This window comes from Seriola lalandi, unplaced genomic scaffold, assembly GCF_002814215.2.
Source record: "Seriola lalandi dorsalis isolate HSWRI2012SDOR001 ecotype SW California unplaced genomic scaffold, Sedor1 jcf7180002054981, whole genome shotgun sequence".
NCBI classification, from domain to species: domain Eukaryota; kingdom Metazoa; phylum Chordata; class Actinopteri; order Carangiformes; family Carangidae; genus Seriola; species Seriola lalandi.
The window spans coordinates 827,886-851,316 of NW_019525661.1; the positions used below are offsets into that span (position 1 = coordinate 827,886).

The 23,431-nt window shown below is 41.9% G+C and overlaps 1 protein-coding gene across 1 annotated transcript in view; it reads left to right on the plus strand.

The window, feature by feature from the left end:
• The window catches only part of LOC111648378 (solute carrier family 53 member 1), a 59,676-nt gene that overhangs the window by 30,090 nt on the left and 6,155 nt on the right, over positions 1–23,431 (plus strand). Inside the window, exons 3-15 of the mRNA XM_023398235.2 lie at positions 13,749–13,850; positions 14,788–15,011; positions 16,042–16,191; positions 16,360–16,443; positions 17,747–17,828; positions 18,313–18,402; positions 18,521–18,618; positions 18,862–19,041; positions 19,946–20,111; positions 20,194–20,388; positions 21,684–21,850; positions 21,940–22,079; positions 23,209–23,430. Coding sequence (XP_023254003.1) covers positions 13,749–13,850; positions 14,788–15,011; positions 16,042–16,191; positions 16,360–16,443; positions 17,747–17,828; positions 18,313–18,402; positions 18,521–18,618; positions 18,862–19,041; positions 19,946–20,111; positions 20,194–20,388; positions 21,684–21,850; positions 21,940–22,079; positions 23,209–23,430 — 1,900 coding nt within the window. The remainder of the gene's footprint in view (positions 1–13,748; positions 13,851–14,787; positions 15,012–16,041; positions 16,192–16,359; positions 16,444–17,746; positions 17,829–18,312; positions 18,403–18,520; positions 18,619–18,861; positions 19,042–19,945; positions 20,112–20,193; positions 20,389–21,683; positions 21,851–21,939; positions 22,080–23,208; position 23,431) is intronic.

Genomic DNA, 23,431 nt, shown 5'->3' on the forward strand with positions numbered 1-23,431 from the left:
AAAATCCTTCATCTGGTTCAAATATAGAGCTGAAAACCACCAAGGTGTAAAAAGTGTATGCGGCTTAAAACTAGATAAAAGTCAATGTTGAGCTTCTGTCAGACAAACACACTGACACATGATCATAGAGGATATGAAATGTGGCTAAAACAAATACAAAATGCAGTATTATGGGATGTTTTGCTTGTAATGATCCTAGTGTAAGAAGCAGCAGGACAGTTGCCTTCAGTGTATGAACATGAACAGTATTTGTCTGAAGTCGTCCTCAGTGTTTTCAGTTTGATTCAGATGTCTGTGCTGGTGTCAGTGCAGCGTTTCTCACAGAATTAGATTCTGTTTGTGGCTGTATCTGGGTTAATTATTTCATTATTAAAATATGCCCCACTTCAAATATTGTAACTGCTGACAACTTTGTGATAAATAACTAACTGAACAATACACGGCTCCAGTGGTTCACCTTGTAACAGCCCTGACCAGGTCTGGGTGATGGGGGCTATTGTGATTGAGCTCAGTCCTGACACACACAAACGCAGCACGCTGTCACGCGCCGAGCGGGCGGCCATAAATAAATGACTGTATGGGAAACAGTGAAGTGTGATGTTACTCTCAGGAGTTCAGCTGGAGGAAGCGGAGAGAACACCACTCCCTACTGCTGTAAGCATTGGCGTGTGCACATTTTTACCTTCAGCTACTTCATTATTTTTTATGCGGAGCTACCTCATCCTGCATTATTGCTTAATTATGTGTCTTTGTAAAAATACACAACATCAGTCACAGTATGACCAAAATTTAAGGCCTCACAGAGTCTTAAAACGTCTTAAACCAGTTATTTTTCATCATGTAATTACAAGCCTCTTTGTGCCTCTGTGCTGTACTGTACTCTCAGAGTGATACACAACAGTGTGACCAGCACAATATGTTTTTCCTGGTATCCTTCCTGTCATCTTATTCTGTAGTTTCACCACTTAAAGGGCCTGTTTTCAGTCATGACAGAATTTAAACCTGTGATTGTAAATCAGTCTGTCACAACACAATGTTTTTACCAGCGGATCAGATGCAACCAAACAAGTGGAACCTGCAGCTCATGCAACCTCTCATAAAGACACTGTCGCCACCCGGCTCACAGGACGGACAGACTGTAGAGACCACACAAGACTCTTCAAAGTAAAATACATTCATTTAAGAAAGCTAAGTTAAGTGTGCAACCAGTTCATCAGTGATATGTGTGTGGATGTGTGAACTTGTACAGGCATAAGGCCAAGGTTCAGTCAAACCAGGGGCCGGTTTCACACAGATATCTCAGACTGCTCTGTGGTGTTGGTCCAGTTTTCATTTTGCCCACAGATCAGTCTGATGTGACTGTCTCATAGAAATAAAGACTGACTCATTTTAAGTAGGGATACCCCGATTGATCAGCCGATTTTCATGAAAAATCAGAGGGGAATTAATGCTTCTAGTCTCCGATCACCTTAAAACTAATCACCTGTGGTTAATACAATGGTGTCTACGGCTGAGAGCAGTACTGTGTGCTGTGTAGTGTAGTCCCGCCTCCCACCTTGTCTGAGACTGATATAACGTATACAATCTGCAATGCATGCCAAAATGATCGGTATATCAACCGTGGATCAGCTGATCTCACTCATAGATGATCGTATCAGTGGCAAAAAAAAAAACATGATCGCAGCATCGTTACTTTAAAGTTAAAAACATTAGACACCTTACCCCCAGGCTATCTCAGGCCTGAGACCAATGTAACCATGGTAAGAATCAATGACACGCGCACTGGCCAGTGGTACCCAACAACAAAAAACAGGAAGACATGGCTCATAATTTGTGGTTTGCAAACATTGTAATGGAGAGAGCAAAGAAAGTTTTTAGAGACTACAGAGATTTATTTCCAAGTCAGATATTTCTTTTTATTGTTTCACTTACACCACCATTCTTCTCTTTTTCTGCTGGGGTTAACGGAGCTTAGTGGTTGGATACGTTTCCTCGGTTGGCCATTTTTTTTTTATTTTGAAAAAAGTCTTATTTTACCCAGAATTCATTGTACCACAGTCCGGCTTAAGATAGTCGAGAACTATAGTGCTTTGTGCAACAGATGAATTTAGACTGAGTCTATCTGAAGTCTGTCTGTTTGTTCTATCTGAGCCACAGTCAGACTGTCTTTGTGAAAGCAGCTCCTGCTGCTGGACAGGATATAAGTAGGTGAGCAGTCACCTGCTCAGGTGTCAGCATCACTCCTAATGAGCGGCTCCCCAGGTCTCAGCAAACAGACAGACAGGGAAATGGTGCTGTGGCCGGGGGGCTGTCACATCACTTGCACTGTAATCAGCTTCACTTGTAGATCTGCCAACTGCCAATTGATCTGATGGCATGTGTTGGCATGGCGTGTGTTATTAGTTTTCATGAGAAGGTCATCGGTCTCTGACTGACCTGACACACACACAGGGAGAGCGGGCTGTTAGCAGCTGAACTGGTCAGTAGGTACTAAACTGTGTCCTGAGAATCAACATGATTTTAGACCGGGTTTAAGTGTGAGACTGTTTTAGCTCATGCACTCCAAACCAGTCAGACCTCTCCATGGCAGCAGAGAGTGAGTGAATGTCAGGTTGTTTGTGTCATGTGTAGAACTGTATCTAAAGCATCTAAAATATTCTTCTGCGCTGTGAAATACCAATACTACAAGAATTAATGAGCTGATGTCGTGTTATGTTGCTGGGATGGCATTTGTCCATCCTCATTGGATCAGTCGGTTTATGGCTGTTTTCAGTGGCTGTGTCTGCTCTGAATTTTCATACATTTAAAACAGATGCAGAAGTAACTGTGGTCAGAGCCCGTTTTGCAGCACGCTATTATTTTTTCTACATGTTGGTTACCTTGACGACATGTTGAAAGTCTGAGTTCACCCAAACTCAAGTCAGGACAGGACATTTTTGGGCAAATGCCCTAACCCTAACCCTCATCCATCTTAATCTCCCCCACTGGGAAACACCAAGGAGGAGATGCATACATAATATATAGTTGAAAACCACCAAGGTGTAAAAAGTGTATGTGGCTTAAAACTAAAAGTCAATGTTGAGCTTCTGTCACACAACACAACACAACAACACAACGCTGACACAAATGCTGATCATAGAGGATATGATGTCATTGACAGGCAACCAATGAAACGCAATCGTTACCGTGATTAAGATCACAGATTTCTCAGGTTTGAGAATTGAACAAAACATTTGGGATAATGTAAGGACACAACTTAACAACATTTAGAACATAGGTCTAGTTGTTTTTAGACATTTTAATGTGGAAAAGTTACATAGTAGAACTGTAAAAAGAGGGATATGGATGAAGTCTTCACTATAACTCACATTATTTGTCTCTAACTGTTTTGTGTTATGGAGGTCATGGATGCTGAGGTGTAAGTTGGATTTATCCCATCATGCTCAGAGACACAGCATCACTTCCTGATGTGTCAGGATTTGTTTAAACAGGTTGACTCTCTCTTTCCAGTGAGTTACAGTCACTTCACCAACAGCTGCACCGTCAGTACTGACTGACTTTGTTGCAGGTGATGAGGTGTGTGTTGTTTCCCTACAATAATGATGTTGTTCATGTAAACAGCTTTCAACACGATGTTTATTAAGCTCTATTCATTTTCAGATTTTTATTGTTGTCTGCAGAAACATTGCTGTGATTATACAAGACTTCACAGTAAATTACAGTCATTGACGACTTAAACATGTATTTTATGAACAGATTACTTGTTTACTCTGAGCTTATGATGCTTATATCATGGTGAGCTAAAGAAGAATCCTACACAAGATGTAAAAAAAAAAAAGGAGGAGAAGTTGCATCAGTATTTTAAAGTGGAGGTAAACTCCAAAGAAGTGACTGGAGAAAAGAAGTTTTAGAAAGTTCATTTCCAACATCAGGATGGGGGTGAGCTACTGTGCTGCTTGGCTGGACCACAACAGCGAGGCCAGCCCTATAATCATCAATGTCGCTGACTGACTGACTGACTGACTGATGACATTTCCACCTCTGGTCAGTGGAGTACTGAACTACAATCTACCGAGCCGCTCTGGTTTCCCGGCTGCTCGGGAACTGCAGGGAAGAGGAGGAGCGCTTCCAATACACTGAGCCTAGCCTCATTACAGCAAATAAACTACTTTCATTACATGTATCACTAGAGGAATAACTAAACATAAGACACACAGAACAGAGAGAGCAGGAGAGAGGGAGGGAGAGAGAGAAGTCATTGGTAATGAGGCTTCATACTATCGGCTATGACCAACTCTACATATCAAACACAGGGAGTTAGACATAAAGACCTGCCTCTCTCTCTCTCTCTCTCTCCCACCCTGTAATTAATGCAAAAGCCTGAAACAATAACCTAAAAAGAAGAAAGATATTGTGTCTGTGAGATGTTACAGTAAATCCAGCTGAAATCACAGCTCAGTCTTTGTCTTTCATTGACGTGTTTGTTGATGACGTCACAGTTATAAAATCAGGATATGACCAGAGGGGGTCCAGACATAGACTAGGATTAGACCTAGTCTTTTTTGATTAGCACAGCTGTCTGCACAGGCCATGTAATAGCAGTATTTCACTTGTGCTTAAACCCAAACAAAGGTGACCTCTACCCAGTACTGATCCTGATAGCATCCTGTGTAGCCAGACAGAGCACTGACACTGCTGCACTGACTGTGCACCATACCACACCTGTGTGTGTGTGTGTTTTCACCAGATATGGTATGGCTCATTGACTGACTGTCAGCTCAGCCTATATATATATATATATATATATATATATATATATATATATGATCCAATGTTATATACAGAAGTGCATAGTCACATGTTAATGGTGTGATTCACAGGATAAATCCACCCAACTGTCTCAGTGTGTTTCATTATTTCCATTATTTCAGTTTATTTTCAAGGTTTTCCTCTGACTTTTCTTTGACTCAGACGATCAGCTGGAAAATATTTCATGATGCAGACAGCTGCTCTCCCCAACACATTAGTTTCTTTAACTTCCTGTACAGTGAATTAACACGTGTTTGTCTTGATCCCACAGTAATGAAACTACTTCCTCATTTTGTGGACGCTTGAGTTTCCTGCTTTAATGTCTAACAGTGAAGTGTATTGAGCATCCAGCACAAGATCACAGTCCAGATTACAAACAATCTACAAAATCTCAAGTAGCACTGTAATTAGCATAAATGTACATAAACAAAGGGGCTGATGTAGGAGACGGAGGAATTTGAGACGCTGGCAGATTTTTTTTTGTTGGGTATTAGTGCTTCACATGTAGAGGGAGGCTTGTTAAATCAATCCCACAAACCATCTATCATTTCACTTATCCCTCTACCATGGACTATGGCCTCCCTCATGATCTGGTTCTGTTTCCATTACTGTCTCTCTCCCTCTCCATATGACCAACTTTTGCTTGAAACAGAAGTCACACATTTTTTAAAACACAGCAGGTGATGCAGCATTAGTGGTGGCCTGCAAAACAACTGAAACAGAAAATTACTGCAGATTTTGTTTAAAAACTGAGGACAGCCGTCAATTAGACCTGATGTAATGATCATTTCATTTCAGTGGTGTTTGCTTTGAGAATAAGTTGCACACTAAGTCTAATTCACTGGGTTTTGGAGCAGTAATACACATATAATTGACTGGTCAACAGTTTGGAAAGGACCATTTACAGAAAATGTGCAACTGTGTAACATCATATCTACACTACACAGAGGAATTTTACCAGGTTGTCAACCCAGGCTACTAACACTGAAATTGAAATGATCCATTTATCCATGTCAACTGTTTGCAACTGTGTTAAAACCTTACTCACTGATGACTCATAGTATAATAGGGGGTGCACGATTCAGAAGATGTGATGATTCGATTGGATTTTGATTGTTCGGCCCACAATTTGATTCAAAAACAATGGTAATAGGTCATACAGTATCTCACTCCATATTTCATATATATATATAAGATGGTCAGAGGTGTAGTGCTATTTGTTTATTCACTACAGTGCACCTGTGACGGACACCGTTAAGTTGCAGCTTGTTTAATATTAAGTTATCTATAAGTCATCTATGATCACATGATCAAATGTTAGACTGACTTTATGAACTGTTTGATCATGTTGCGAATATGACGCAGCATCAGACAAACATCCAGCTCAGTAATATCCAGGGTTCCCACGGTCATGAAATTCCTGGAAAAGTCCTGAGATTAGAAAAAGTGTTTTCCAGGCAACGCAAATTCAACCAATCCCTGTGAATTCTGGGCGACCTTGTATTTTTGTCCGATCACAATAAAGCAATTTTGATCAAAAATCATAGAGACCCGCACGTTGAACCAATCATATCAGTCCCTGCGCAAAACCTTGATGTAAGTCACCAAACTCACTTCCTTGTTTCTGGTTTTGAAGCATATTGTGAAGCTCACATTTACCAACAAACATCACTGTTAAAGACTGCGTAAAGCATTTCCCCAATGTTTTGCATGAAAGCACAGTTAAATTGTTTTGTACCGTGTGCAACATTGTGATGGAACCACAGGTGCAGAGCTGTCAGAGCCACCGGACCGACGCTCCACTACTTTTTTTTTTCCAGATGACATAAAATATCTACAGTTCACATAATCTGGGTGATATTTATATACATTTATTATTTGCATTTTATATACAAGAGTCGGTCATGTAGAGAGCTAATAAAAAAAAAATGAAATTGTTAAAGTCATATTGACATTTAAAGTGTTTTGACTGATTTTATGCATCAAGCAACACTCGTGAAAACATTCCACCTTAAAAGATGCCGGTAGCCTCTAAGCTGCTCAGTGACTTAAATCATTAATTAGTAAAGATTGAAAAGACAAAACATCCTTTTTGAAACTGATGAAACTGCTTCATAGGCAGAAAAACATCTAAAAACATTGCAACATATATCGCAATCTTATTGATAAAATTTCCACACATTTCCAACACATCTTGCGTTAAGAAATACATTCCTTGTATTGAAATTAACTTTTAGATAGGCAAACCAAAAAAACTATATAATATAAAACTTCTATGCATTATTACTTACAGCTACCGACATCTTTTAAGGTGGAATGTTTTCTTGCGTGTTACTCAATGCATGATTGACATTTGGAAATCAATTAATACACCTTTAATGTCAATATGAGAACTTTAACCATTTCATTTGTTTTTATTAGCTCTCTACATGACAGACTCTTCAGTTATGATCAGATCTTATATATAAAGCTGCAGATAACATGGGTGTGATCGAACTGCCTCTTCGCTTGAGGTTATAAAAATCTGAAATGTGTCCAAACACTGCTTCACTGAAGCCAGGTTGAATTACATTCTTCTCACTCACATCAAGCAGGAGTATCTGGGTGGAAAACGACATGGTGCCATCTCTCGGACTGACGACCTAAACTCGTACCAGCGATGTTAAAAGACTGGAAATATGAATTGGTTTTTTGGAATTTATGAATTGTTTTTGAATTGGTAGAGACAGAGATTCTAATGTGAACTGATTTTGCACACCTCTGTAGTATAACAGTAGAGTGATAGGAAATACATTTTTGATTTCACTGAAAGATAAGTTACAGACAAGTGTATAAATGATCCAGTGACAAAGATAATAAGTGAACCCTGTAGTACAAGGCTCTTAACTCTCATAGCCTAATCCCTTGTTGTCACCATTCTCTAAGGCTTGAATCTGGAACTGCTAAACAATACATCACTGTTAAACAGCAGAATTAATCTGAACTACTTTACATAATTACCAAACCAGTCTCCCTCACAGCCAGCCCCCCTGCATGCTGTCTCTGTGCTCGTTCTACCAGTGGTGGGCATCCGGTCCAGCGCTGGTTGAACCTGCATCACTGTGTCAGTCTGTGTTTACTGCACATCCCACCACCTCACCTCAGGCCTGTGTTAGTGAGGCATCACAACACCTGGTTGATCAGCTAAACCTTAGCCACGAACTGCCAAAATACAGACAGCATATGAAATGTCCCACTCTACCCCTCATGCAGCTTTGGGACTCTCTGATCTCTGCCTGCTTCATCCTCTCCTAACGTAGAAGCAGAAACTAAAATCTGCCAAGCCTGTTGTCAAGACTGTTAGCAGACGGACAAACTGCAGAACCGCAGCTACAGACCTGGATAAACTGACATTGTGACGTCATACAGGGAGGACATGTTTGCCCATGAAGACTTCCCCCACTTTCATCAACATCAAGCCCTGGTCTCCAGCTAAACTCAGGGAGCCAAGGAGTAGGACTGCAGAAATGGGGACAGGATCCTGTACAACCAGGCCACAAACGCACTGACCAAGAGGGATAAAGAGTACAAAGAGAGGCTACACTGAATAGCTGAAAAAACAGTTTTCTGCTAGGGACCATGCGCCAGTGACAGGAAGCAGTCCCCCCAGTGCTCTGGAGAGCTGTCAGCTGGCTGACAACTCTGGAGTTGTGTGGACGGGGAGAGGAAACATAGCAAAAGAGATGCGTTTTAGAACTGAAACGTAGTAGGGTGGGTGTGGCCTAAAGCTTCATCCAGTTTTTGAGCCATAGAACGGAGACATTTGGCCTGTTTTAGTTTGAAAACTCTTTCCAATACTTTGGAATCGATGACCCCTTCGTCCCACCTTCACCCCATGATTGGGTCTGATCAGTCACATCCTTCCCGGACTCATCACACTCCTATCACGTGACCCTTTCCCGGAAAAAAAAAATCCAATATATGTTTCACCCACCCTCCCTGTTTTGTGGACTCAGAAATCCTCTCCCCTCCAGACTAACCCAGCTGCACCCGCCTCCACCTGTCACTGGACCGCCAACCTCCTTACAGTCAGGAAGCAGCAGGGGAGGGTGGGAAAATCACATCAGCAGGCAACAGTAGCGACCCCCCAGGGATGTGTGCTCTCCCTACTGCTCTTCTCTCTCTGCACTAATGACTGCAGCTCAGGAGACAATGCCGTCACTCTGTAACTTCACGAACAGTCTCTGTGCAATAACATCCACTTACCTACTAATTCTATTAGTTTTAAACTCACACTGTGCAATAACACGTGTTTATCATCCATTAACAAACATGGAGGAGAGGGAACCTGACACAAGACTCCGAGCAGGAGCTCTTACCAAAGATCCTCTATAACAAAAGATGATGCATTACAAGCAGAGGCAATGTTAAGATATGGTATACACTTCCTGTCTCCTAAGTGGGCGTGGTTGAGATTGCAACAATACAATACAACACTAGATGCAGTTTGAATCTACACCTGCTGTTGCTGCTTGTTTTTATCTGCTAATTTATATCTGATCCACCCGGAAGAAGATCATATCAGTCTGATACTCTCTGTTTTCCCTCCAAAAACACTTCAATAACAATAACAGTAGTAGTATTATTACGCACAAGAAACACAAGTTTTATTTCAGTTTTAGCTTTTAATTCACGCTTGTACATATCGGTCGCTCTAAACTACTGCAGCAGTGAAACCAGAACGGACAGAGAAGAGGTCTGTGTTGTGAGATCTCCAGACTGACAGTATACTCTGCTGTTTTCTGACAGTTACATTTACCTTTGTTTAGTTTAGTCTTTTTTTTGTTTTACCATCTTTTTTTGTGAACCAACTCTTTTTCCTCTGTTTCTGCAGCATGTGAGTGGTCTTGTCTCTGACTGGACACAGAGTTAATGACATCACTGCTGGAAATGAACAAACGGAAAACTCTGAGTAGTTGTGTATTTAGATCTGTAGCGTTGTACTCTTTGTTGTACTAAGGAATGAACTTCTTGAACATATCAACATGACTAAAATGAGTTGGGTTAGATCGGTGGTTCTCAAAGTGGGGTCAGGGACCCCCAGGGGTCCTTGAGGGGGTTCCTTGGGGTTCCCAGCAAAAAGTGCAATAATTTACTTTCACAATAATTTCATCCATAAGTAACAGAATGGCAGAGTTTGTGACTGTTTCATACATGGGTTTAAACACTTTCTGTATTAAAACGCCTAAAAGCAAAAACCTGATCAGATGGGGACCCGGGGACAGCATCTTATAAAACGGGGGTCTAGTTTGCGTCAGTTCAGGGGTCTTTGATGTGAAGAAGCTTGAGAACCACTGGGTCAGAGAGTCATAATATCAGTTTCAGTTACATTGAATGAATTGCCCATCTCTGTATATGGTTTTTGTCTATTGGTTGTTGGGTGGTAGTAGTATGAAATTAAATTATAATGAGAATATGAAGTTTGAGTGCACGTACTTCCTGGCTGGGAATGTCTTGTTAAAAGGGTTGCTTCACCCAAGTTTCTCATTTAGCTCTAATTGTGTTTTGCCACTCGGCAAAAAATTTGTCTTCAAAAGGTTGACAGCATGTTCATCATGTTTATGCCTCCTCAGCAGCGACAGCCAGAGCCAGAGGTACAGTATGTTGTTTTCAGGTTGTTCCTACGTACGGACATACATTGTACATCCGTCCCTTTCTCATAAACATGATATCTCAGTAACACCTTGATGGAAACATTCACTAGGACTCAAGGATGAACTGATTAGATTTTGGTGGTCAAAGGTCAAAGGTTAAGGTTATGGCTATAATGCACAAATTCATTCACTAATCATGATTAATTTAACTCAAATGTCTATAAGGATAAATTAAGTGATGACATGTTATATCCAAGTGGTCAAAGTTCAACTTCACTGTGACATCATAATGTTCTGAAAAATACCCCTCTGGTCATTATTCACTGCTGTGACTCAGGAAGGAGAAACTGACTATATTCTCTGTAACTGTACTGGTTGGTGGAGGAAACAACCAGGAGGAGGTCATTCCATTTATTTTTACGGTCTGAGCATCACAGATGAGATCCCAAGCACGTCCATTGTATTAAAGTGGATGCAGAAAACCTAGAGACAGATATGTCAAATAAAAGCAGCCTTCCTTCTTTAAACAGCACATAATGTCCTGGTCTAGCTGCTGTTTAAGAGCCCGAGTTGTGAACATGTGAATGTGTGTTACTGTGAGAAAGGAGCAGGGTGTTGCTGAAAGATGGACCTAAAAAACATCAATTGTCAAATGGAAAGTATAGCCTATTACTGAGAGACAGACGTGTCATAATGATAATAATGATAATAATCATGATGACATGAGCTGAGACACAGAGAGAAAAGAGCAGAATAAGGACAAAAAGGGATGAGGAGATTACTGTAGTCTGACTGTGGTGTGGTGTGTTCTGTGTGTCTGTGTGTGTGGGTGTGTGTGTGTGTGGGGGGGGGGGGGGTTGGGACACTCCAATTGAGTTAATTTGGTGTCTTGTCTAAAAGCAGCCAGTCTGAAACACAGTGAATCACTGAGTGTGCACAGCCTGACTCAAAACCACCTGCCCGGCCTGTTGTTTGGCTGCTGTTGACGTGACACTGGCTACATGTTAGTGGTTGGACACACAGGTTCTCTATGTCCACTGTTCAATTAGAGTTTACCAGAATCTGTCCCGGCGTGACTTCTTAAATAGTTGAGATCAAAAGTGATGAAAATTACAGGACTGTGTTCTGGTAAAACTAAAAAAAAAAAAAAAGCGTCTGACTCAGTGGGAGGAGCGGAGAGTTTAACCTCGCAGTGTGTAAAAAAAACAAACAAGTAAACATAACTTTTAAGATAAAGATAATTGCAGAGCAGCAGGAGAGTCGCTGTCACGGCAGATGTCAGGAATCATTTCTAAAACATCCTCAATTGTGCAGTTTTCAAAAGATTTGCTTCCTTAAACAGGACAGAAATGTAGTTTATGGAGGACCTGTATGAGGACGAGGTGTTGTAGTCATGCCAAGAGGAGGAGACATCATGGCGGGACGGGACGCCAGCCATGTTATGTCACACGCTACACCTGTGATTCCTCTAGCGCACATATCTAATATCACACGGGGGGTGGGGTGGGGTGTGGTTACAGCAGCGTAGCGGGATCTCTGGTTAAACAAGGCTAACGACCATCTGAAGAGAAAAAATATATTGTTTGATTCCAGCATTACAAGAACATGAGCACAATGTTTAACAGTCAGATAACTGTCAATCAAAGGGTGCAGCTTTTTCAAAAACAAACAGTCTTTTATCTGGAGTCTTTTTAACCTTAGATTTCCTTTGCCTGGTTTTACCGTCTGTCAGTGAGGGGCAGAAACAGCCTGAACAGTGTTGTATTGTGTTGTTCAGTGATTATTGGAGTCAAACAGAGGGATTTCTTATTCTGACCAATTAATCATGAAGAAATCAATGAGCATATTGAACCACTGGCATCAGGACATCAGTGTTCTCTACCTGCTAGTAGGAATAATAGTTATTCTAAGTGCGACATATTCCCAGAGTCCCACAGAAAGTCTTTAGCTTTAGCATTTGGTTGTGTCAGCTGTGTCTGTGTTGGCCTGGTCACTGTTGTGTACAGTTCCTCTTGCAGTGATGAATAAAATTGTATTGAGTTTTATTTAATGATATATCTCTGGTTAATGTGTTGGAAGGTCAGTGTGCACATATCAAATATTAGTCACCAAGGTTAAAAACATTTTCTTGGCAAATCTTTTGTTTTTCATGAAGTGTTTATTTCTTGTCAAAGTGGAATAAAGTCAAATTAGAAATATAATTTGTCTACACTGGATTAGTGAACGCAGCACGGTCTCAGATCCACTAACAGAAATATGGACTGTCTGTCACAGCTGGAGGGTTGAAACATGTCGACTCTCACAGATACAACTGGACAACCTGCTGCTGTGTCACAGCTCCATCTGCTGGCCGAGCAGGAAAACAATCCTACTGCACTGACACTAGGTTTTTTTTTCACTAACTTTATTTATAACTAAAGGAGACTAAATCCTCCTCTCCCAACCAACAAAACCAACAGGACTGAAACGCTGAAACAATACAATAATATACAAATAGAGAAAGTTCAGCCATTGAAATTATATTTAAATAGAAATAAGGAACTGAGCAAGAGGTTAAAGTAAATTATATTCAGACACAAGTTTATAGTTTCATAGGTGTTTTTGACATTTCTATACATTTGCTAAGGGGAGAAATTTGTTTTTAGAGCTTTACACAATGAGATTTAGTGAAACAACATTTATGCATAGACTACAGTATTTTGTTATGATGATGATATTGTTCACTATAGATTCAACCTGTTTGTTCTTCATGACTCCTGAATGGAAGAGAATAAATCTATATTTATGGATTTGGGCTTCAGTGGATCAGACAAGGATTTCCATCAGTTCTGGATCGAGTCACAAACATAAAACAGCTGCTCTGATGTTTCTACATTTACGTGGGTCTGCTGAGGTGAAACTACAATGGTGTGTCACTTGAAATATTGCTGCAACAAGGAATTGTGGGAGGGCATCTTCTTCTTTCCTTTCATAAAGGAAGGTCCAGTGCCTCCTCTGCTGAAGGAGATAAGATAGGAAGCACTGAGGCTCCTTTCCTCATCATCTAGAGAAGTGGAGCAGCTCTGATCATGATGCTGCTCAGATACTTCTGCTCATTTCACTCAGTTTGAACCTTCTTAAGAAAAAAAAGACTTTTCCACTGCAGCCATGGTCTCACTCAGTACCATACATACAGTCAGTCAGTCCTCCATGCCCTCCTCCACCTTCCCTGTTGTTCTCCTATCTACGTTGAGGTGCAGTAAGGTTTGGTCGTTGCTGTGAGACAAACAGTCGTTCGCTGATCTAACACCTTGTCTCTTCCCACAGTCACAGACGAGGACACAGTCAAGAGGTACTACGCCAAGTTTGAGGAGAAGTTCTTCCAGACGTGTGAAAAAGAGCTGGCCAAGATCAACACCTTCTACTCTGGTAAAGATACAACGAACACCACACAGGCATATTCACTCACTGAGCACTTTATTAGGAACACCTGTATACCTGCTTATTCATACGTATCCAGTCATGCCAATCATGTGGCAGCAGTGTATAAAACCCTGCAGATACAGGTGGAGCCTTCATGTTCATGTCAAACATCAGAATGAGGAAAATGTATCTCAGTGACTTTGACTGTGACATGATTGTTGGTCTGAGTGTTTCTCAACCTGCTGATCTCCTGGATTTTCACACTCAGTCTCTAGAGTTTTTACTCTGGAGACAGCAGAGAAATGTCAGGTTCCACTTCCTGTCACCAAGAACAGAAACCTGAGGCTGCAGTGGACACAGACTCACCAACACTGGACAGCTGAAGTCCTGGACTGATGGATGTGGATTTGTGCTGAGCCAGCAGATGGTAGAATCAGAGTCAGAGTCCATGGACCAACCTGCCTTGTGTCAACAGTCCAGGCTGGTGGTGGTGGTGTGATGGTTTGGGGAACGTTTTCTTCTTAATACCAATCAATCATGGTCTGAATGTTTCAGTCTGAGTATTGTTGCTGACCATGTTCATCCTTCATGGCCACAGTTCACCATCTTCTAATGGCTCCTTCCAGCAGGATCATGCTCCATGACACAAACTGCTTTCATCAACATGACAGTGAGTTCAGTGAACTTCAGTGACCCCCACAGTCTCCAGACCTGAATCCAGTAGAACACCTCTGGGATGTGGTAGAACAGGAGATTGGCAGCATGAATGTGCAGCTGACAAATCTGCAGAAGTGATGTGATGCATTCATATCAACATGGATCCATGATGTGAAGAACTGAGGAACTGAGTTCCTAATAATGTGCTCAGTGAGTGCACTTGTTCTGTGGCTGTTTCCTCTCCGTCTTTAAACTAGTTTCCCTCTGTTTCCCGCTCTCCCTTCAGAGAAGCTGGCTGAGGCTCAGCGGCGATTCGCCACGCTGCAGAACGAGCTGCAGTCCTCGCTGGACGCCCAGAGAGAGAGCTCGGCTAACGCCCGGGGCCTGAGGAGGAGGAAGACGGTGTTCGCCCTGTCGCAGCAGGAGCGATGCAAACACAGAAACATAAAGGACCTGCAGCTGGCCTTCTCCGAGTTCTACCTCAGCCTCATACTGCTGCAGAACTACCAGGTGCACATTCACACACAGCTCAGCACAACACAATAAAAATACAAACAAAGGGATTCAGTTTTCCAGTTTCCACATTGTTTGTTCCACTCATCCCCTCGGTCATCATTGGGGAACATAACAGATTTTGTCCCTGTCAAAATAAAATCAACAATTTTATTTTGACAGGGACAATGCTTATTAAAAAGAACTGTAAATGAGCCAAGAAGGCAAATTTTCATCTGTTGGCAAGATGTTGAAAAGACAAGAGCAAGTTAAACAGCAGCTCCTGTGTTCATATACACAACATAGTAATCATTTATCACTACAGTATTTTGCAGTGCAGACATGTTCAGATTAGTGGACGTCCTCCTCTACCTCCTGAGCCACAGCCGCCATTAGTTGCGATCAAAACGAAGGCTGTGTTGGAAGCTGGGTGTGGTCAGACCCATGAGTACTGAGAATCATGTAATGATGTAGTAATGGCTACTGTGTACTCGGGGGTCAGAACATCCACACAGTGATGGGTGTCTCTGCCGCTGTGATCCCGTCACTAGATGGACTAGGGTGTTAACAATGTTACCCCACTTTATGCAGTACATTCAGTCCCAGCTGGACCACATGCAGAGACCACATGCAGAGACCACATGCAGAGACCACATGCAGAGACCACATGCAGAGACCACATGCAGAGCTCTGTCCCTCCTTCTTTTACTGTCTCACATCTTTCAAGTCTGTTCAATCAGCTGCTTTGGACACATCTGATTCTTCTCATTAAACAACTCTCTCTCTGTCTCTCTCTCTCAGTATACTTCATTGACATGAATGTGAGGTGGACAATATTTCCAAAGCGTTACAGACAATATAATAATGATATCAGGAAAAATACATGCATACACGTAAAATCTATGAAGTAAAATAGAATGAATAAGTTAAAAGAACAGTAATCATTGTAATCATTGTATTATAGGTCTACTATAATACTACTACTACTAATTATAATAATCTCTCTCGCTCTCTCTTTCTCTCTCTCTGGTTCTCTGGTTCTCTGTAGAACCTGAACTTCACAGGTTTCAGGAAGATCCTGAAGAAGCATGATAAGATTCTGGAGACGTCGAGGGGGGCCGACTGGAGGGTGGCCCATGTTGAAGTGGCTCCATTTTACACCTGCAAGAAGATCACACAGCTCATCTCTGAGACTGAGGTACACACACATATGTATAGATATACAGTCACATGACTCAGTTAAGGCCTGTACTGTACGTGTCATCCTGCTCGTATTCACTTCATTAGCATGGCTGTAGCTAAATACAATCCTGCTAACATATCAGAGAGGAAGAGGACGACACTCAAACCTCTGTGTGTGTTTCAGGCTCTGGTCACAACAGAGCTGGAAGGTGGTGACAGACAGAAGGCCATGAAGAGGCTGAGGGTGCCTCCACTGGGAGCTGCACAGGTCAGACACACACACACACACACACAAACACACACACTCACTCACTCACTCACTCACTCACTCACTCACTCACTCACTCACTCACTCACTCACTCACTCACTCACTCTCACTCACTCATTCCTGTTGTCATCTTATTGTACAAAAAACTTTCACCCACAAAACGTTTAAAGTCACAAAATAACAAACCAAACGTCCCATTTAAATTAGGACAGTGATCATTTTCAAGCATTGAAACGAGGATGCTCCTCCCAGTACACACAGTCTTTAAAGGTGATCATTGAGAAGGGTTGGGGAGAAACCATCTCTCTCTTTTTTTTTGTTTTTATGTTTTATTTCTTCTTTTTTATTACATTTACATCTCTCTTTAACCTCTGTCTTTCCAAACACAGCCCCTTCAAATCGAATGAGCTTTACTAATATAAATGTTGAGTTTACATTGTTGCCAAAGCAAATGATGTTATTAAATCTATGATGAAACGATACAGTGTGTTTGAAGATGTAATGAAATAAGAGAGGAGAACAGCAGCAGCATAATGCCCTTGTTCTGATCACATCTGTGACATCTGCATTGAAGTCGTGACTGCAGCTGGGTGGGAATGGGTGTGGTCCCACCCATAACTAATGAGTACTGTGGTAATGTAGCCATGACTACTGAGTAATCAGGGGGAGTACTCAGGGGTCATAATGTCAACATGTTGACGGATCCCATCACTAGACATCATATCCTCATCATGTCCTCATTATGTCTTCATCATATCCTCATCATGTCCTCATCATTTTCTCATTATGTCTTCATCATATCCTCATCATGTCCTCATCATTTTCTCATTATGTCTTCATCATATCCTCATCATGTCCTCATCATTTTCTCATTCATTATGTCTTCATCATGTCTTCATCATGTCTTCATTATGTCTTCATCATTTTCTCATTATGTCTTCATCGTGTCTTCATTATGTCTTCATCATGTCTTCATCATGTCTTCATTATGTCTTCATCGTGTCCTCATCATGTCTTCATCATGTCCTCATTATGTCTTCATCGTGACCTCATCATGTCTTCATTATGTCTTCATCGTGTCCTCATCATGTCTTCATTATGTCTTCATCGTGACCTCATCATGTCCTCATTATGTCTTCATCGTGTCCTCATCATGTCTTCATTATGTCCTCATTATGTCTTCATCGTGTCCTCATCATGTCTTCATTATGTCTTCATTATATCTTCATCATATATTCATCATGTCCTCATCATGTCCTCATCATGTCATATTGTTGACTCTGTGTGTCTCTCTTCCTGCAGCCTGCTCCTGCTTGGACCACGTTTCGAGTCGGACTTTACTGTGGAGTTTTCCTCGTCTTAATGGTTACTGTAGTCATTACAGGTAACACACACACACACACACACACACACACACACACACACACACATCTAAGCATCTAATAATATTGTGGGATTCCTAAGTCTGAAACTTTGTATGATCAGGTGAATCAGACCAGATATGTATTTGTAATGTATTGGTCCCATCAGTACGGAAGCCCAGAAAAGCAGTACTCGTACATATTTCTTTATCCAGTTATCTCAAGATAAAAAAGCTCATTATCCTGTGATAATGAGATAAATATACTTCTGTAAAGTTGAAAGATATTCACAGATTCGAACTTCCTGGTTCAATAACTCTTAACCGAAACGTTGTAATAACAGACACGACACCTCTTTCCTACTCAATTACTAATATATAAAAGGCTTTTATTTTGTCAGATGGTGTACTGATTGTGTTGCAGTATTTAACAAACATTACAGTATATGAAAACATCTCTCTCTCTCTCTCTCTCTCTCTCTCCCTCCCTATCTCTCCCTATCATCAGGAGCGGTGGTGATCCGTAGTGCTGATGTTTGGCCTATGGTCCGGATCTACAGAGGAGGATTCCTCTTGATAGAATTCCTCTTCCTGTTAGGTATGCACATGTACACACACACACACACACACACACACACACACACACACACACACACACACACACACAGACTGACTGTCTGTCTGTCTGTCTGTCTGTCTGTATGTTTTTCTTCCAGGCATCAACACTTACGGCTGGAGGCAGGCAGGAGTTAACCATGTTCTCATATTTGAACTCAACCCCAGAAACAACCTGTCACACCAACATCTGTTTGAGGTCTGAGCACACGCATACACACGCACACACACACACACACACACACACACACACACACACACACACACACACAGCAAATGGCTGAAGACACTCAGGTCACAGTGACAGAGTGTGTTACCCGTCAGCTTCACCATGAATCTGATGGAGATGTCTGAGTCTCTCCCTCTCTCTCTCTCTCTGTGTGTGTGTGTGTGTGTGTGTGTGTGTGTGTGTGTGTGTGTGTGTGTGTGTGTGTGTGTGCAGATTGCAGGTATGCTGGGGGTGCTGTGGTGCGTCAGCCTGCTGTCGTGTCTCTTCAGTGACAGTATCCTGGTGCCGATGCAGGCCAACCCTCTTGCTCTGTACGGCTTGTTCTTCCTCTTCCTCATCAACCCCTTCAAGACGTGTTACTACAAGTCACGCTTCTGGCTGCTCAAGCTCCTGGTAACTCCACTCACTCATACAGGCTTCATATTGTTTGGGTTTTGATTCAGTGAATCCCAGTCTTTATTGTTCACAAAGATGTTTCAATTGTTTGGCAGTTTTATAAATTTAGCTATCTAACATTTCTGGAAAAGAGTGTCCCTGTCTTTAAACTAAGATGATGATTCTATGAAGCAACAGGCAGGTTATAAAAGTCAGTGAGGTTAGGACTGACTGTTGGTGGGAAGTGATTTAAACCAAAGAAGATGTTAGATTAGATTAGATTTCTTCATTGTCATTGTCTCTTGCACATGGAAGTGCACTTATCTCATAATTACGAGATCTTTGAGACCTGCAGGGATCTCGTATCTCGTAATGATAAGAAAAGATCCTGCAATTATGAGAAAAGTCTGAGAAAAATCTCATAAATAACACATTTTTAATACTTGATATTCAATGTTCATGGACACTGGAAAAACAGAAATACGGCTCGTTTGCTCCGTTTTTCTGTTTGAAATCAAAAACGAGCAAACCAGCAATCGAAAAACTGATTTACACCTTTCAAGTTTTCTCATAATTACGAGAATTACAGGATCTCTTCTTATAATTACGAGTTGATGATGGGGGGGGGGCAAGAGTGTTGATGATCCTCACAGGCTGGGGTATGAAGCTGTTTAAGAACCTGGAGGTCCTGATGCAGGTGCTCCATCCCTGCTGGTCTCACAGTCCCGTTCAGCTGCTTCTGTTCGGCAGTGGTGCAGTAGATGAGGACAGTGTGGGTGGCGCCCCTGTAGAAGGTGGTGATGGGTAGCCTGGCCTGCTCGAGCCTCTGGAGGGGATGGAGCTGCTGTTGGGCCTTCTTGATGCTGGCCATGGTGTTAGTGTTAGTGGCTGAGGCACTTCCTCACTTGGTCTTCCTCCACAGTTTCGCGTGGTGACGGCTCCGTTCCATCGCGTGGGCTTCGCAGACTTCTGGCTCGCCGACCAGCTGAACTCTCTAGGGGTGGTTCTGATGGACCTGGAGTACATGATCTGTTTCTACAGCTTCGAACTGGACTGGAAGAAACACGACGGGCTCATCAGCAGTGAAGGTGAGGCTGAGATGAAACACTGCTGTGACGGCTGATCCCGTGACGGCCGACTCGCATCTTATTGTGTGTCATGTTTTTACAGGTAGAGACGTGTGTAACTCCTACTCCTACGGCGTCCGTGCCGTCATCCAGTGTCTTCCTGCGTGGTTCCGCTTCGTCCAGTGTCTGCGGCGTTACCGTGACACCAAGCGGGCCTTCCCTCACCTGGTCAACGCAGGGAAATACTCCACATCTTTCTTTGTCGTCACCTTCGCTGCTCTCTACAGCACACACAAAGGTAGAGCGGAGTCACAGTTGGAAAAAGCATTTTCTGCAGAGATGTTAACTCCAGTCTTTCTTCTTTTACTTTTCCGGCGTTCGGCCATTAGCTGTAATTCCTCTCTTTGCTGGTCCATCAAAATTTAACAGGTCATGTCACTCTGTTGTATAAATGCTGAGTTCAGCTCTTAGGTTGAATTTACCATATATTTGTTGTTATGTGACGGGTCATCTTGTTTTTTACGGTCAGGTGTTCGACCAGTTTTCTCATGCTGCCCTCTGGTTGAATACCTGTGTCAGAGCTGGAGGAAGTTCTGCCTGTACTGTGGTGGTGTATTGTGGTGAATCACTGGACATAAGCACAGAAATACAAACACAGACACTGACTGACTGAAGATTATAATTGATCAATAAGGGGACAAGGCTCACACAAGGTTGGGAAGTATAATCATTCCTTGTCCAAACAACACAGCGTCCGAGTAACCTTTTATAGAACAAGAATATGGGATAAAGAAGTGAACACAGATTGGTCAAGATACACATCACCTTATGTTTACAACCAAGAGCAACCAACCACAAGACCTACATTTACATATCTACTACTTACACATATGTGCTTGAATACAAGACATCTAAAGTTACTTAAGAACTCAACCCTCATGCAACACCTTGACCTCTCAGATAACCTCTTTGAACATTAACAGGATGAGGGGATCAGCGGGCCTTTGCAACACATTTACTGCTAATGATGCATCAACGTCACAGGAGAAAAGAATGAATGAATGCTCAACTAATAACTTCAATTCCACATTTTGGTATTGAAATGATAAACCAACCATCTTCTATTACTTTCACAGCACCATCAGTAGGAAGAAACGCTCTGGTTTGTATTTGTCTAAGCTAATCACAGTCATCTTGGGCGGAGCTGAGTCCAGGATGTGACGGTGCTCCCTGCAGGGTAAACGTGTTTACTGCAGTCACCAGCTCTAAATGACAGCTGAGTAGACTGTAACATGTCGTTTCCCAGGCGTCAGTGCTTCTCTTTGTTTCTCTGTATGTTCAGTATGGAGCGGCTTCTCCTGTTGTGTGTCAGAGGCTGAAGCAACAGCTGGTTAACAGACAGAAAGAGCAGAGATTTTAAATCAGTCTGACCTTCTCATCATCAGAAAAGTTAAAGGTGCTCTGGCGGTGGAAAACACAGGTGTCTGGATCATTAGAAAACAAACATCTTTGACTGATGTTTCCATTTTTACACATATAAATCTGACCTCATGTCTCTCTCTCTCTCTCCCTCCCTCCCTCTCTCCTCCTCAGCTGAGAAACACGATGATGCCCAAATCTTCTTCTACTTGTACATCAGCTGTTTGGTGGTCAGCTCCTGTTACACGCTGGTCTGGGATCTGAAGATGGACTGGGGTCTGTTTGACCGCAACGCAGGGGAGAACACGTTCCTGAGGGAGGAGATAGTCTACCCTCATAAGGTAGGTGTCCATGTTGTGGAGGGGACGGGCTGAGACACAGTTGGACTCTGGTCAGGTCTGATGTGTTCTTCCTGTTCTCTCTCCCTCAGGCCTATTACTACAGCGCTATAGTGGAGGACGTGCTGCTGCGGTTCTCATGGACTTTAACCGTCACCCTCAGCACAGTCTCTGGTCTGCATGGCATCTCTGACATACTAGCGACTGTTCTCGCCCCGATGGAGGTCTTTAGGTACACCACCACCACCACCACTTTATTATTTCATCCATGTCTCTTCTTCCTGCTGTTGTTTTTCTTCCTCCAGTCTTTACACTCTGCTCCTCTTGTACAGAGTTTACACAGGATTAAGTTACTGTTATGTGAACCTGCAAAGCTGTGCATGTGGATCTGGTGAAGATCACAACAGTAAATAATAGAATGAGACAAAGAGAAAACAGAGTTATTCTTTTCATTTTTTATGTAGATTATTCTACAAATTGAACCAGTGAGAAGTCTTTAAATAGTTTGTTTTGTCCTATTAACATTCAGAAGCTCACAGCTGCTTTATATCAGTTACAAAAATAAATGACCAAACTTTGCCTGTTAACACACATTTGTTTTATTTATACTGCTCCGGGAAGAGTTTGGAACAGCTTCTGAATTCAGTGGATGGAGAATTGAAAACGATAAGACATGGTTTGATACTAACAAGTTATCATTTAATTTAAGTCAGACTAAGTATGGTTCTGGGTGTCGTTATTGATCATAAATTATGTTGAAAGCCACAAATAAAACTGTTGCAGTGTTGCAACACATTTTAAACCAGAAATCACCACATATATTATACTGCTCTCTCATATTACCATACAAGACTTATTCTACTCAGTTTACAGTCAATCAGATCATTATGAACCAACCAACCCACTATTTATTCATTCATACGCTTTAAACTTTCATGATCTGGTTTGACTTTAAAACTGCACAGATCATGTAGAAAGCACAAAATCATTTACTCCCACTCAAAAAAGACGAGGGTAAGGACCAATATAAAAAGAAGATGCATATCTGTTAAAGAGTTAAACCTGTGGATGAACTAAGAATGTCTTGTTCACTTGGTAAATGGTGATAAATAAATATGATAAGATCATTCTAATTGCATAAATGTAGCAGTGAAAGTCTTTTATTTACTTTTTTCTTACTTCCTCTTTTGGTCTCTGTATGTTTGACACTGGAATACAATGTATAAATATAAATAATGGCTGAAATAAACATTTAAGTGTCATTTAAACACAAAATCTCTAAGACAATATTGGCAAACATGACCTTCCATATGAAAATGTGAATAAATCAGCCTCTGATCATCTCTGTTTGTTCTTCTAAGGCGTTTTGTGTGGAACTTCTTCCGCCTGGAGAACGAACATCTGAACAACTGTGGTGAGTTCAGGGCCGTCCGAGACATCAGCGTGGCTCCGCTCAACGCAGACGACCAGACGCTGCTGGAGCAGATGATGGACCAGGAGGATGGAGTCAGGAACCGGCAGGGCAAGAAGAGCTGGAAGAGGAGCTACAGCATGAGTCTACGCAGACCACGTCTCGCCTCGCAG